The following is a 16,563-nucleotide window of genomic DNA, read 5'->3' as shown; positions in this document are numbered from 1 at the left end:
GTGAGGCTCTCCACCACACACCCACACCAGGCCAGGCCATGTTCCACCGTGGGTGCCACCCGCACTGTGGGCACTCGGCACCCTGGCCCTCCGCCTCCAGCTGCAATAGCCCCACTGTCTCCTGGGGCAAACCCACCGGCAGAGAGGCCTGCGTGGGGCTTTTCACCTCTTCCTGTTGCGACTGCACCTTATGCCAGCCTTTCCTGCAGTGTGCAGGGAGCAATCCCAGCGCCTCGAGTGCTCTGGGAAAGACACGCCCCACTCCCTCAGGGCCATCGCTCACACGTGGGGGCTTCCAGGAAGTCTCAGGCGAGGTGCAGTCAGCACAGCCTTTCTGGATGTATTTGCCCTTGGGTGGCTTTTCTCATGTCGTACCTATTAACACCTTCTACATCTAGCACATACGACCTCACAGGCAGGTGAGATATGTGAAAGGCGCCCACTGAAAACTTACTCACTGATGATGGAGAAGTCAGTATCTTACCTTAGACCCTGTTCACCTGTTACCTCTTACTCTGCTTACGTTTCACATTAGTTCTGAAGACTGTATCACCCGTTAATCTCAAGGTGTTGAGACCCTGGTCAGCTGGGACGTGGGCTTGAACTTTCTCACCTCTCTAAGGTGAGCGAGACTCCGATGGCCCTCCCTCGGAAGCACTGACTCCTTTATGGAGGTGAGTGGGACCAGCTCTGAGAAGCCTCAAAGGGAGGGAGAGCCGCCACCACGGGCCTGGACTGACGTGCACCCGTCACACCAGATCCATACTGTCCATCTGGGGCCACAGGGCCGTGCAGCCTTCCACGAGCCAGGGCCACCACAGAAACGCAGCACGGGCTCCGGCAGCAGCGCCTCCTCTGCAGCAGGTGGGACGCCGGGGCCACTGGTCAGCCGGGCAGCTGAGCGAGTGGTGCTGTCAGTTTTCCTGCACTGCCTCCTGGTGGAGCCAGTGTAAGTGGGTCATGGTGGACAGCGGCCAGGAGTGCTGTCCTCTCCCAGGGTGCCCGTGAGGGGGCCTCATACCCTCAGGCTGAAGGCACACAGAGAAGCCAGTGTATCTGTGGTCTTTTTAGGCCAGATTTCAGCTGAAGATTGCACAGATACAAAATCAAGGTTTCCTGAGTGTCATGGAATTAAGTTTGATTTTCTGATTGGCAATCCAGAAGAAAATCAGATTATGAAGGATTAGACAGCTTTCTTCTACTCTCTGGGGTTTTCCTCCTTACTGCCATTTTTAAGGAATAAACTGGTGAGGGAATCTTTCCCTGTGGTGCGAGGGGTGGACATCTCAGCGCTGCTCTTCCGGCGGCCCGTTTAACTCTGACCATAGACACAGCCGAGGATGGCGTCTCTCCCTGTGAGGCCAACAAAGATCCCCAGACACGGAGGATGGCAGAGGACAGAGGCAGCTGCTCACTCTTCTCTAGCTCCAAAGCTCAGGGGAGCTCAGTCCATATGACACATGCTCCTTTTTGCAGGGCAGGGGATGCTTCCCAAGTAATAAGCTCAAAGTGCACAAGAGAGTCTCCTACCATGTGTGATAACATGCGCTTTAAATGGCCAGTTTATAAAAACGATCCCTTGTATTCTAGTAGTTCACCATTTACTCATGATTACTTCATTTCAATGATTCTCAATTGAACATACAAATTAGACTTGCTTGCCTTGGGATCTATTTTTTAAAAATTTCCCTCTGCTAGCAAACTCACAAGTCCAAGACACTGAGAAGGGGAAAGTTTAAGGCTTTTAATAGGCCCATAATTACTTAAAATTTCTAATTAATATGTTTCAACTCTTCAGCAAACTGATCCAGTTTTAATTATATAATGGGTTATAAATCACAGGACAAATTATATCTTAACAAGAAGCAGCTGGCTTTGACTGGCAAAATCAAAGAATTCCAAAATTTGAGCTCTGTGCTTATTTTAGGAAAAAGTGGTGCTTACAGGAATAGGCTTTAGTTTATTTTCACTCTTGAGTAGCAATTACTCTCCAGAACTGAGTGGTGAGGCTAAAATAATTTGTGAACAAAAAGCACTCACTCATCCACAGGGGCTGATGACCTTGTGAGGCAGAACACCTTCCCAAACGCTGGAGCCCCAGCTCAGAGACGCACGAGGCCACTGGCAGCCTTGTCCTCAAATGGCTGGCCCCTCATGGGCCTGGCTGTGACCGTCCCTGCAGACCCCATGCCCCCAGAGCTCCAGGTGTTCCCACCTGTTTCAGCACCAGCCTGTCATGGGAATGGGCTAGTGATTCCGGGTGTTTCCTCATGAGCTCATGTGGCAAGAAAGCTTCTCCAACTACTTCCAAAGGCCTCACTCTGGTGTTGCGCTGTGGCCTCCATGACACAATCACTGGGGACACAGTTGTGCAGGAGCTCCGGGTGGCCTCTAGATGCCCCTTTCCTCTCCAGCCCCATCTCCAATTCGACCAGCCTTGGCCGGGCCACTGCCTCCTGGTGGACTGCTGCAGTGGCCTCCTGGCCGTCTCCGACTCCTCCCTCATCCCTGCAGCCTCCCCTCCTGAGTGACTCAGGCCAAGTCTCCCTCCCTACCTCCACTCACACCCTCCTGTGACTTCCCAGTTCTTCCTGAATAAATTGGAGAGGAGAGCGCTGAGAACATGGCTCTGTTGGGTAGCTTCCCTTTGCTGGGACACACCACCTGAGAAGAACAGCTTGGAGGAGGAAAGGCTTATTTGGGCTTGCAGTGTCAAGGTTTCCGTCCGGTCGGCTGCTCCTTGCACTCAGGCCTGTGAGGATGGCAGGGCAAGGTGGAGGAAATACTCCCCATGGCATCCAGGAAGCAGAGAAAGGGAGGAAGGGGCAAGGACAAGACACCCTTCCAGGGCACACCCCAGTGACCTACCTCCTCACATGAGGTCCCAGCTCCCAGTTCTCTCCACCTCCCAGTAGTCCATTCTGCTGACCCCATTGATGGATTAGTCCACTGAGGAGTTAGCCTGTAGGATCCAATTACCTCCGCAAAGCCCCACCTCTGGACACTGCTGCCTGGGACCAAGCCTCAACACAGGAGCCTTGGGGGACACTCCAGATCCAACCTTAACAGGCTTCAAGCTCAGGCTTCAAGCTGACCCTGGAGACTCAGCTCTTACACTCCAGCTCTGGTTCACCACACTGGCCTTCATGCCATGCTTGGCACCTGAGAAGCACACACCTATCCCTGGGTGTCTATTCTCCCCTCTGTCCTCCTCCCAGGTCCCAGGAGGGCCAGAAGGATTTGTCAGGACATGTGCAGGATGGTTTCTGAGGGTACAGAAGGAGACAGCACTGAAAGGGCTCAGGAAAGGGGAGACTCCACAGCAAGAAGTGGCAGCAGCCAGGCAGGGGCCCAGGGAGGCCAGGTCCCAGGGACGGGGTAGGACTGAGCTCATGCATTGGAGTGGCAGGAACGTGGCAGGATGGCACACGCTGTTTGCTTGTGGGGTTTCCGGTTTCCCAAAAGAAGAGTTTCCCATATTTTCCAAGATCCCATTCTGATGAAGAGAATAGCTGGATTAGCTCATCAGTGGTATTTCTGACCTCCAGGAAGTTCTGCACAAGGAGAGTCTGAAGAGGAACCAACTGTTGCCAGCATGGCAAGGGCTGCCTGACAGACACGGAGGCCACCGCCATGCTCCCTGGTGTCAGAGAGCCCCAGTCACGGTCACAGCCAGCTGAGAGTGGTACATTCAGCTGGCACACCTCTGACTTGCTCTAAAATCATCCAGTGCTTCCGTTCAAAAGTAAACCCATGAAGCAGCAGAAAGCAGGCTGCAGAAGAGCATGCACAGACGCAGTTTAGAGGTGGAGACAGAACGTGACTCACTTGTGAGAGCCAATCCCAGAGGGAAGCGCCTTGATTCTGTTGTACCGGAGGTCGAGCCAAGTCAGGTTTGGCAGCAGCTGAAAGAAATCTCTGGGAATCATGCAGAGGGCATTCCGCTGAAGATGCAATTGCTTGCACAGAAAAGAACAGAGAATGATCCGTTAACCAAGTCAATTTCAAAACATGGTTTATTCAAAAAAGCATTTCCAGAAAAACAGTATACCAACAACTACAACCACACGTCACATTAAAAAGGAACAATGACATTTTACCCTTAAAGAATGTAAACAGTTGACACAGGATCAGAAAGCAGAGCTGTTTTCAGAGCTGAGAGTGATTTCTGTGCACCACACTGAGTACCTGGTTTTCTCAACCAAGCACGCTTTGACACCAAACTCAACCCAGGACTTCATAGATATTTTCTCCTTCCTGTGCCCCCCTCTCAGCCCCATGGCTCTTGGTAGCACCAGTGACCTGACCTCTCAGCGAGCAGGTCCTGGGGATCCACCCAAGTTCATGGCTTAGGGGAAGCTGCCAGACAGAGGCACAGGTGTCTGCTGTGGCACTATTGATGATAGGCGTCTGTACAGAAGTCCCTTCAGAAGCCACTTCAGAACAGTGAGGCACATCAGCTCAGGAATGTCCAAGTCACCATCATGGATAAGGCCAGGTGGCAGAAAGACTGCTTGTGCTCTGATGTTAAGCCACCTACCACCCACACACAGCTGTCCCTACCTATCTACAGGGACGCTGACACCACAGACAGCACGGATATGTGTTGGATTTCTCCAATATGCACACACTTATGAATTAGGCTCAGAAGGAGGTCCACAATCAAGAGCAATAACAGGACTGGGGTTGCAGCTCAGTGGCACAGCACTTGCCTAGCACGTGTGAGGCACTGGGTTCAATCCTTAGCACCCATAAAAATAATCAAAATAAAGGCATTTTGTCCATCTACAACTACAAAAAAGAGAGCAATAACAGTACCATTATAGCCATGTTGTAAAAGTCATTAAAACTTATGCATTATTTATTTGTAGAATTTTCTACATAATATTTCTTGACAAGGGGGAAATTATTACTATACCTTCATTAACGCTACAGTTACATGCCAAGCAAGTTAGCATTATTATACGTATATATCTCTATCTGTACCCAGGCTTACTGAGGAGGCAGAGGCAGATGCTCAGAGCATGACCCTGCCACACTGCCTGGGCTCAATGCTACGATTTGAAACCTACCAGCTGTGTGACCTTGAGCAAGTTCCAGAACTCTGTGTTCCAGTGTCCTCGCCAGGGCCGAAGGGCCCCATCTCACAGGGTGGCGCCTCACGGGGAGTGCCTGGGATCCTTGGCCTTTTACCACTAAGCTGCTCTTCTACTCAGTGGGCCATCATGCAGCTCCTTGCGTATCAGAGCTCTGCAATTTCCACTTCTACCTCCGGCCCCCACTTTCAAATCCAAACCATTTATAGGCTTCTGTAAAGTCACACTGAAAATCATATGCCTGTGAGGAAGCCACCCGTCCCTGCCTGCTGGCAGCTGGCACACTCTCTGGAAAGCAGCATGGCAGCACAGTGTGTGCCTCCAGGTCTGTGAGGACGCGTGTGCAGGGTCCTCCTCGGCCTGCTGCTGGAGCGGAGTGTCGACCCTCCCAGTCTCTGCCTGCCCTGTTGGTGCCAGCCAATTCCGTGCTCAGCTTTGAAAACACAGATCCTCCTGAAGGCCACTGGGAGGATTCTTTCCCAGCACCCCTGGAAATACAGGCACTACCCTGTGTGAAGCAAGTGGGGTAGAACAGTGTGCAGCCTCTCCCTGCCTCCTGGTCCTGGGAGAGTGAAGGTGGGGTTCCAGAATCTCTGGAAGTGCTACCTACAATTCCAGGGATTGCGCTGTAGCTACAAAATGTGGCCTGTAACCCCTAAGAGTCTACAACTGTGATTGGTTACCTCACTTACTGATTTGTTGGCATGATAATAAAATTCACGTTAACATCTGTCTTCTGAAAGGTAAACAGTTGTGAGGTTTCTCTATTAAGCAGAAGGACTTGGAATTTCCTCCTGTCCCTGTGTGCACAAAGGCAACTGGAACCTCAGGGCTCAGCGTCTGCTTCAACACAAGCGACAGGCATAACAGGAGCCACATCACAGGATGGGGGGGTCCCTGTGGCCCGCAAAGCACTCAGAGGTCAGTGCTAATGAAAGAACAGCAAGAGTGGCGCTGGCCCTGGCAGTAAAACAGGGCACACGCACACGGGCAGGCTTCAGCAGCACAAACACTACATAAACTCCAACATGTGGCGTCTATAAAACTGCCAGACATCGACTAACAGCACAACTGTTCCACACAGGCTTCACATACACTAGGGCTGCATTTTACAATAACCCATGCAAGTATTATCAGTCCCAGATTTCAGATAAGTCAGGTGTATTGGGAGCGTTCTGCAACTCCAGTGGGCAGGCACTGTGGTGGGCAGCTCTTCTGGCATCCAGGCTGTGCCCTAAGGGAGCCGCGCTCCAGGAGCACTCCCAGGGACTACCCTGCAGAAGGCACCCAGCACTAAGGCCATGGGCATCACATCAGTCACAGGGAAGATAGAGGCAGAACAGGTTTTAACCGTGTACCACTGCTCAGGGTTTTGGCGGAGTTTGTGGTTTAAATAAGAGACCAAAGGTGTTTGGGCGCTTGCTTCTCCCACGGGTGGCTTGGTGGAGTGACAACGGCAGGGCAGAGGATGGGCTCCCACTGTGAGCAGATGCACCTTGCCCATATCTCATTTCTCTTTGTTGTGATCAGCATATGAAAGTCCAGTTAACCCTTACTCTGCCTCTTTCTAGAACATTCTCCAAAAAGCAAGAAGCAAGCTCAGTGCGAGTGCTCCCCTTGTCTGCACAGCCTTGGGGTGCATCCCGGGGAGCGGCACTCACTTGAAGGTTGGGGATTCTGAAGACCTCTCCCACATGGCGCAGACCACTTTGACTCAGGTCTAAGTTTGTTGAGGGAGAGAAGATGATTCCCTCAATAATCTTATGCACATCTCTGGAAGGGGACGCAGGCAAACTACTGACTCGATCAGCACCCCTCTCTGGATCCTCAGCAGGTCCAGAGGGAGCTCCGCAGGTGCAGCTTCCCTCCATCTGTAGCCCTCCAGCGGCCACGGCTCATCCTCCTTGGTCTGGAGTCACCTGCAGACACAGGCAGGGGAGACCCAGCAACAAGGAATCACACTGACCCAGCCACACAGGCGAGATGAAGCAGCTGTGGCAGATTGGAAAATTCAACTTGCTTATGTAGTTACTATCTTAATAAACACCTGTAGTCTCAGGTACTCCAGAGGTATGCGAGTTCCAGGCTGCTCTGGGCAACAAAGTGAGATCCTATTTCAAAAGAAAAAAACATCTGCTTCTCACTGTTGTATGGAGTTCCAAGATTTAACTCTACTCCTGAAAAATTCAGAGGTGCACAGCAAGAATGATCATGTTAGAAACTGTGTTACTGCAGATCATTTTAATGTGTAAGCCAACTGTAAGGCTACCATAAAATGACTGGGGAGGGGGTTTCTGTAACTGTTCCTAACCACTGTGGTTCTATGCCACTTGCTGTTTCAAGTTCCTAGAGGCCAGAAAGCCTGCCAATTGTTACCATCTGGTTCAGTCCAGATCTGGCCAGCACCCAGTTGGGTCCTGGAGAAAAATGTGTGAAATGAGAACCTTGAATCTTAATTGTCCAGCAATACTTTTGCTCAACACCAAGTTTAAGAACTGTTGCTCACCCAAATCTCAACAGGTGAGGCGCATCTCCACTTTGTCCAACTTCTCCACTTGGTCCAGCAAGGATAATCAACACTTATGGGTTGTACATGCATGTCTACTGGATGACCCAGTGACTGGTACGCCTGTACATTTCACTCCCATTTAGGGAGGAGGCGGGCTTCTGGTCAGTGAAGAAGCCATACCAACGGCGCCCAGTTAATGGGGAGCCCAGGTCTGTACAGAGGTAAACGGGTGACCCAGGCTACCCAGGCTGCCCAGGCTGCCCGGGCTCCCCGGGACCTCTTGGTCTCTGCAGTTCCTAGTCGGTTCTGAATCTCGGGATTAGGACAGAAGGGCAGGCCTCGGCCTGCTGCGGACCCAACAGAGAAAACGTCCACACCTGAAGTGAAATGCGCAGGGTAGCGCAGCAGGGGCGCCGGGTTACAGATCCCCGCGTGTCCCACCTTGGTTTTCCCGATTTAGCCAAGATAAGAATTTTGTCTCACGTTCCCAGCCCGAAGCGGTCTCTGCAGGCAAGGTGGACCAGGGCCTGGCGCAGCCCACCCCAAGGCCATCGGGAAGGCCGTGCTGCCCCGCCAGCCCCATGGCGCCGCCTGGCAGACTCACCCAGCCCTACATTACCTCCTGCCCCCCAGCCGGACCACGCCCCCTCAGTCCGACCGCGCCCCGCAGCCCCGCCCCGCCCCCCGCAGCCGAGTCACAGCCTGCAGGCACGCCCCGCCCCGCAGTCTTACCACGCCCCTCAGCCGCCCCTCGCCCCACAGCCACATTACCTCCTACCCGCCTGGCCCGGGCTGGCAGCCACCCCGCGCCCCGCAGCCGACGGCCCCGCCCCGTCGGGAGCACTCTGGCCTCCGCCCTACCCCGCCCGGCTCGCGCCCGCCCCACCTGCGGCCCCTTCCGCTGCACGCCCGCAGCCCGGCCGCCGAGAGCTGGGGGCGCCGCCAACAATGGAAGCGGCTTGGGCCCGCGGTCGTCCTGGAGACGACGCGCTACGGGAGCCCGCGGGCGCCCAGCCGTGATGGGGGCTGCGTTGCGCCTGCGCAAACCGGGTCTTCTACGGGGCGGGGGCGGGGCGATGGAGGTAGGCGTGGTGAGGGCGTGGCGAAGAAGGGAAGGGCCACGGCGGGGGGCGGGGCTCAGAGGGGCGGGGCCTCAGAGAGGCGAGGGAGGGGTGGGGCCGCCGGCGGGAAGCGGGCGCGTGGGCTCCAGGTTTCTGCTGTGCGCGAGTGAGGCCTTCCGGACGCAGCCCACCGAGACTGGAGAGGGTGGACGCGCAGAAGCAAACGCTAACAACCGGGCCGAGGTAAAGGAGGAATTCCAGCCAGCCGAGTCCGGCGTTTGGGCTTACTTTTCCCGCATGAGCAACTGCCTGCCTGGCAAAGGCGTGGGAAGGATCAACTACTGAGCGAAGCCCTCAAGAGTCCAGTGACCACAGCTTTAGTTGATGTCCGGAGGCCACCTGCCGACCCAGTCAGATCCCGATGGCGCCGAGGTGGTCCTGTAAGCTCCAGGGATTTTAGTGTGCGCTGTACCACACCCAGGGCAGGGTGGGCACGTGGTCAGGTCCCTGGAAAGCCGCCTAGAACAGACTGACCGGCGGGCGGCCCGCACACTCGAGCCATGGCACAACGTATGTAAGGCTGCGGAAGCAAAAATGATACTGGGCCCGTGGGAAGGAAGCGGAGTGGAATTCCAGAACTGCACAACAAAATGCAGGATCCAAAGCGCTTAGAACTGAAGGGAGGCTTGTGGAATGGAAAGCAGGACTGAAGAAAATGCCCCCTCAGCAAGCTTACTAAACTGGAGACAGAGACCCAGTGAATAGTCTGCCAAGCTGAGGCCGGGTGGTCTCTGACCAACTGACCATCACCAGCACTGGGGTGTGCATTGCAGAGATTTTGGCAGTTGTATATCCCTGAATATTTCCATTACAGACTGGTAAAGTTTTTGCCAATAGGCACTTATCAGAGATTTGGACTCTTCTTTTTTGGTGGCTCCTGCAGTTAGAAGGGCAGGCTCCAGGTGATCTACAAAGGAGCCACAGGCAATTAGAACAAATAGAATTAAAGAGTTAAAAAAAAAAAAAAAAAAAAAACACTAGATTTTTGTAGTCAATAGTTATATTTAGTAACATTTTGCCATTTTCTGTCCTCACTTTTTCTTCAGCTGCAACACCACCTTTGGTACTTCTTTTGGCACGTGCATGTGGGCAGATCTAAGTCTGTGAATGTACCAAGGTTTCGTTTAGATCTAATTCTTCAGTGATTGTTTAGCTGGTGCAGAGTTCCTTGTTGACCCCTACTTTCCATCAGAATGTTTAAGACATTAGTCCCTGGCTGCTGCTCAGACTAATTGCCGTTCAGGTGCAGGAAACCTGTCTTTCCTTGCTTCGTCCTGTTCTGGAATTTCATTACAGTGTTTCTGAGTACAAATTCATGTGATGCTGCCTGGCACTTGATGTGTCCCTTCTGAGATCTGTGCCCTCGGTTCTGGGCCCTTCTCGGCCTTCCCATCATCACATCTCTCCTCCCTGACCTTGATTCCCAAGTTGGTGGACGCCTATCTGTCTGTTCTCCACACCTCACAACCACCCTGCTGTCTGGGCTCTGGGTGGACTGTTCACTGAACATCTCCTCTGGTGTCCAATCAGACTTTGAATTTCATCTGCTGAGGTGTTGGGTTTTTTTAGTCACTTCATTTTACAGTTCTAATTTTCTTTTTTTGTATTCATTTGTTTTTATTTTGTCTTCAGTTATTGTTTTATAATCTTTTTAACTTTTGTTGCTGTTTTCTTTCTTTATCCACCATGTGATTCCTGAACGTACTCATCCTAAACTCCGCTTCGTTTGCTTATTTCATAAGGGCTGTTTCATGTGCTGACACTGGCACTGGCCCTGTTACCTACCTCTCAGCACTGCAACTGGAATGGAGGCCTGCAGGGCAGGCCGGGCTTTGCACTGTCTCCTTCTTGGGCTTTCCTGGCTGCGTGCCATGGTCAGGGTCAGAGTGGATGTTCTGCCATGCCACTGGGACTCATGGCCCCAGGCTGGGCAGAGGGCCTTTCTCTGCTTGAGCTTCAGGCAACTGATCAAAATAATAGATGTTTAAATATGAGCCAACAACTCATAATAGGGAAACAAAGAAATGGCCAACAAATACATAAATAGATGTTCTACTTTACCAGCTACCAGGAAAATATGATTTTATTCAAAGTGAGACATCATCTTGCACTCATATGGCAGAACAAGAAGCCTGATAATCCCCATGTGTTGGTGAGTTCACAGGTCCCTCTGCTGGAAAGTGGGGACTTGAAAGACCCCGGAACTCCTGTGTAGGGCAGTGACCCCAGTGGGCCCCACGCTCTCTAAAGGAGCCAGTGGAGACATGTACTGGTACCTGTGTCTAAAGGTGTCCACAGCAAGGTCATGCACTTTGGCAAAAAACAAAAACATGAGAAAACAAACTAAACTGCCAAGGCAAGGACTGCGTGCAGTCCGAGGGTGGTGCATCTCACAGCCACTTGGGAAGCCAGGAACAACCTGGAGGGGACCTTGGAGACGGTGTTAGCAGAGTAAGACGAGTTGCCAGAGACCTCTCTATCTTTGTGACATTGAAGGCCAAGCAGAACTAAGGGACAGAATGTAAGGTAAAATTCTGAAATGAAGAAATCGGGCTGGGGATGTGGTTCAGTGGTAGAGTCCTTGCCTGGCACATGCAAGGCCCCGGGTTCCATCCCCAGGACCACACTAAATAAAAATAAAGAAGAAAAAATGTCAAGGGGACATCCCACAACCCAAGGCTGGGGAGAGGTAAGGCAGGAGATGGATGGGACTGCACAGGGTGGGTGTTACAGACTGAGCTGGCTGCCCCAGATTCATGCTGTCAAAGGCAAACAAGGCCAGGCATAGTTAGAGGAGCAGCACAGGGTCAGTACTAGTCACTGTTGCAGCAAGGAAGAGTCTAGCATAAACTCAGCTTGGATTTGCAGGGAGGGGGCTGCAGAGGAGGAGTGAGGGGTGGGTGCAGGCAAGCCAGGCTCAGTCCAAAGAGGGAAAGGGGCTTGGTCCATGTGAGGCTGGGCTGGGTTTGTTCTCTGGCCCTCATGGACACCAGGCTTCTGTCTCCACAGAGTTGGGAGCCAGGGCTGTTTGCAGGTGCTGCAGAGACAGACGAAACTCCTTTGGCAGACTTGGGGTTCCCAGGCAAGCTGAGAACGAAGCTGTGGGATGCTAGAAGCCGTGTGGGTGGATGTTCCAGTATTTATGGGCCCAGGTAGAGGCTGAATCCAGCAGGGCTTAGAGGACCTGGGGGACTTGGTCAGGGACAGCCTCTGTCCTTATGTTGGGGTCCCTGTGCTTCTCTGTAAGACTCTATTTGGAAACAGGGCCATTAAATGTTCCTTAAAGTACTGTGTGGTCCCGTGGGTGGGCCCTAATCCAAGAGCACTGGACTCCTCCTAAGAAGAGAAGACTGGGACACTGACATGCTGTGTGAGGATCAGAGAAGACACCCTTTATGTGCCGAGGAGAGGCCTCAGGCAGGAGCCTGCCACATCTGGATCATGCTCACAGCCTCCAGAACCACAAGGAAACAGATGGTGTGTTTAGGCCACTGGACCTGTGGCACGTAAGATGGCAGCCAGAGGGTCAGAGGACGGGTGGTCACTTGGATGGGGGCAGGTGGTGGGCACAGGATGGAGCTGGTTGGGACCACTTCGGAGCGTGTCCTTACATGGACCCTCTTGCCTGCACCCGCTGCTCCATGACAAGAAGAGAAGCACTGGGGACAGCAGGAGCGTTAGCTGCACATCTGTGGACCCTGCGGCTCCGACAGGCACCAGCTTCATGCCTGGCCCTGGATGGCCCCTCCAGTCTGTGGTGGATGGCTGAGCACAGGCAGTGAGCAGGCGGGGGAGGAGCGCAGAGTCCGGCATCAAGCAGTCCTCTCTGTGATGCCAGTAAGTTGGGGTGCTACCCTGATTTTGATGGAAGGAACTGAGGACAAGGGAGGTCGCAAGTAAGCTACTGTGCCCTGCCTGCTGGTAGGCGGGCAGCGGAGGGCAGCGTAGAGGACAGGTTCGGGATCCTCCCACCACAGCAAGGTTCTAACATAAAGAAGAGATATCTCCTCAGGGACCCTTTCCAGAACCATGGAAGCAGCATAGCTCACAATATTAGGAGAGCTCAACCAGAGCAGGGGCATCTGTGGGCCAGGGGCAGACACCCATGGAACCCAGGAGGCCAGGCTGGAGCAGGCACAGCAGTGCCACTGAGGCCCTGGCCCCCATACCTGTGCTCCTACAGGTGCCTCCGTACTGGGCAGGCTCTGAGCTGAGTGTGTCCCTGGCCCTGCAGGGCACCTTCCCACCTGGGTTGGATGCTGGACTGAGTCTGTCTCGGCACACAGATCAGTCCTGTGGGATCTGCCCTTGACCTTGGAGGCATGATGGTCCTGCTTCTCTGGGGAAACTTCCCACAAGAGCTTCTAATGGGGAATTCCCAGCAGAGACCGGTGGAAACAGGACTTCCTCAACACCCGAAAAGGCAGAACTCGCCTGAGTTTCATGGCTTCAAAAATGAATAAGACTGCTCTGAAGACAGTAAGCCTATTTTGAAAAGAGGATTGAGGACTACCAAATCTAGAAGATGCAGAGAATCGGCCCCTTTTCCTAAAGATTTCCAGAGTATTTGTGTGGAACTGCCTCAGGAGCAACAGCAGTGCTGGAGGCGAGAAGGAGGGTTCTCCAAACTGCTCCTGTCCACATGGTTGTCACGCTGGACAAGCCCAGGGGCGGATTTTGCAGTTTAGGTTTAACTTAAAGCAGGAGTACGTCTTCCTGAGGACAGTCTGTGGATGCAGCTTGATCAATTCTGCCATGCTTCGCTGCCGGTGGGGACAGACTCCCCCGGCTCCCTGCAGCTACACCCCCAACCACCCAACCTTCTCCATGGAAGACATGATGCTGCGGACGCTGAAGATCTCTGAATCCATCAGGTGCCCAAGGAGAGGATGTGGACAGCTTCACTTGAGTCAGGGTTTGCTTTTGAAAGGGCAGCCATGAGGGCAGGATCCTGGCCACTGAGGAGCTCGAACCTAGTTGCACATGGATGCAGCCTGGTGAGGCTCAGGCTTCTCCATCAGGAGGAGACAAGCGCTGCCTGCAGCAACTCATGCTTGGCCCTGCCGGGGAGCTGCGCCCTGAGCCAGAGCCTGGCGCTTCGTGTCAACCTGGCCTCAAACCAGATGCTTTGGACCCAAACTGGTAAAACTGAAGCAAGGGCAGCAGCAGTAAGGAGGGGAGTAAATGAGGACTCCCAGAGCCTGGCATCGAGGCACCTGTACACTCATGCTCTGTTCTGGTTAGCAGTAGAGATTGAATTGTCTAGACAAACCTAAATTAGGTCAGAGATACAGGAATTATCATGAGGAGAAAAATGGCTCCCTACTACCTGCCATCTGATCTGCTCATGGCCTGGAGGGAAGAGGCTGGTCTTGGTGGGTCCAGAAGTGGCATTAGTTGAGTGGCGTCTGTCCCAGCCGGTCATTGAGTAGCTGTGTGCAAGGGAAGACTGATTCCTTCAGGAGACAAGGGTGCGTCTATGGGAAGGGCGCAACGTCCTTGGCCTCATCTGTGTTGCCCAAGTGCCTGTATCTGAATCACAAAGTGCCCCTCCTTGCAAGTGTTCCTTTAACAGGCAGGAGTTGGTTTTAGGTGTGAACTTGTCTGGGTGTTGCTTAGTCAAGCACTAGTCTGGGTATTTCTGTGAAGGTATTTTGTAGGTACAACTACCGTCTATGACCAGTCAACTTTAAGGAGATGATTCTCGATGATCCAGGTGGGCTGCTGCCAGTCAGCTGAAAGACCTGGAAGAGAGGATTAGTAGAAATACAGACAAGGAGGATGCTACTGGTTAGGACAGGTGGAAATGAGGAATGTTATTAGAAACTGGAGGAAAAGATTCCCAGTAAAAAAGCAGCAGGAAACAGGACTGACTTGAGCTCTGTTGGGTGGATGGCCGAACTTGCAGTTGAGGAACGTGTATCTCTAGCTGAGGAGATTTCAGGTAAAGTGTTGAAGGTGTGGGCTGCTGTCCTCCTGCTGCTTATCATAAAATGTAAGAGGAAAGAGATAAGGTAAAGAAGATCTGCTAAGCAGACATAAACTAGCATGTAATTATACTGGAGGTTCTTTGCGTAGCTCAGTTGCAAAGGATGGTGACATCAGGAAGCTTGCTTTTGGGAAGGCAGGCTCAGTGGGGCTGAGGGTGAGTCTGGGCTGGAGCCCCAACTTCACTCGACGCCATGGAGACAGGCATCCACAAAGACCTGTGGAGTGCTCTTCAGTCTACGCGGGAGCCTCACCAGGTTTTTGGGAATGTTCAATCAGCAGAAAGGTGGCCAGCTTGGACCGAAAGGGAGACTCAGGGCAAAGTGAGGGAGGACCGCCAGACTCCTGAGACTGTGAGCAGGCAATGGGGTGCAACTGTGTGCTATGCTTCCCGAGAAAGGGAGAACCTCAGTGAGGAAGAGCCAGAGACGGCTGGGGGGGCCTGTGGCCCAGAGAGGAGAGTGCAGAGCTACAGGGGTCTCCTCAGGCCTGGAACGCGGTAGAACTGCCCCTGCTGGGTTCCACCTTGCCTGGGGCTGGCAGCTCTTGGATTCGTGCATCTCCCTTTGGAATGGAAATGTGTCTTATCCTGTCCCCTTTCAGCTTGGGAGCAGATAACTTGTTTTCTGGATTCCAGGCCCACAGATCCAGAGGTATCTTACCTCAGGATGGATCACAGCCAGAGTCTGCCCCCACAGCTGTCCCCACTGGTCAGAGGACACATCCCAAGACCCCCGTCGATGCCTGAAACCGAGGATGCGCTGTTGTTTTCTACACATACACGTGTTTAACGCCTCCATTCTCGACCAAGTGAGCACCCTCAGATGCTGGTGGCACTGTGGCCAACTGAGGTGTGAGGGCAAAACCAGCATGCCTTTCTCTCCCTCCTTCACAATCTCATGGTTAGAAGATTCACTTTCACCTAGATTTCAGCACCTCAGCATACTTTTATTCTATTTAACTTTCAGTTTTTACTTACAGGAAGCACTTTATAGCTTCTCTTAAGTATGTCCAAATTGCCAGCACCACTACTCTTGTATTTTAAAGTCATTATTATGGTAAAGGTCACTGAGCACAAACTCTGCAATACCTGGACCTTCTACCTGCTATCCAAAACAGCTGCCAGGTGGCTAAGGGGAGGATGGTATATACAGCATGGACACGCTGGACATGGGTAGTTCAAGTCCTGGGCAAGTAGGAGTGACATGGGGAGAGGTTTCATACTGCTCAGAATGATGCCCAATTTCGAGCCTATGAACTGCTTATTCTGGAATTTCCTATTTAATATTTTCAGACAGCAAATGATTGAGGGCAACAGAAACCACAGTAAGTGTGACTGCAGATGGGAGTACTACTGTGCCTGATTTAGCCAGGAGCCTTGGGACTTGTGAGCCAAGAACATTAAGATGAGATTTTGGATTCAGGAGTGTGTGCTGTGCAGGCTGACACCCTGGGCACTGCCAAGCAGCTTGAGGCCCTTTGTTGGTTTCCCTGCTGCCTTCCATTCATTCAGCCTGCCCCAGCCTCAGTTCCCCTCAGGTCCCTAGAACTGTGCCTTGGAGGGTCCCTAGTCATAATGCACTCTCGGGCGCAGCAGCCTGCACACCCCTTTCTCAGCCTGGCTCTCCTCAGCTGATCCTGTAAATCTTTGGGTCCTGCACTGTGGCTGGGTATAGGGGCGACCCAGTCAGTTGGAGGGTTGTGCTCTGATTCAGCATGCCAGCTGGTCCCTCTTCCTTCCCAAGGACCTGTGAAGGAACCCCAAGACTTAGGTCCAGCACTCTTTCAGGTGCTGTTCAGTTTCCCTATGGGTGATTCTGCTTCCTGACTGGGAGGCAGCACCTAACTT

General features: G+C 52.8%; 1 protein-coding gene across 17 annotated transcripts in view; it reads right to left on the bottom strand.

Moving 5' to 3' along the window:
* Lrrc27 (leucine rich repeat containing 27) overlaps positions 1-8,622 on the bottom strand; it is a 28,219-nt gene extending 19,597 nt beyond the window's left edge. For 3 of the 17 annotated variants that reach the window (XR_007108824.1, XM_047553739.1, XM_047553741.1), the window contains exons 1-2: positions 6,758-7,582; positions 3,829-3,959 (exon numbers count right to left, since the gene is read on the bottom strand). Coding sequence is in view for 16 of the 17 variants with exons in the window: in XM_047553739.1 (XP_047409695.1) it covers positions 3,829-3,959; positions 6,758-6,967 (341 nt within the window). In the remaining variant the exon portion in view is untranslated. The other 14 variants (XM_047553733.1, XM_047553734.1, XM_047553727.1 and 11 more) reach the window with 13 other exon arrangements.
* Between the last annotated feature and the right edge of the window lie 7,941 nt (positions 8,623-16,563).

The sequence above is a fragment of the Sciurus carolinensis genome, chromosome 5 (assembly GCF_902686445.1).
Source record: "Sciurus carolinensis chromosome 5, mSciCar1.2, whole genome shotgun sequence".
NCBI lineage: Eukaryota > Metazoa > Chordata > Mammalia > Rodentia > Sciuridae > Sciurus > Sciurus carolinensis.
The sequence above is the reverse complement of the archived record's forward strand: the minus strand, read 5'-3'. Positions and strand labels throughout refer to the sequence as shown.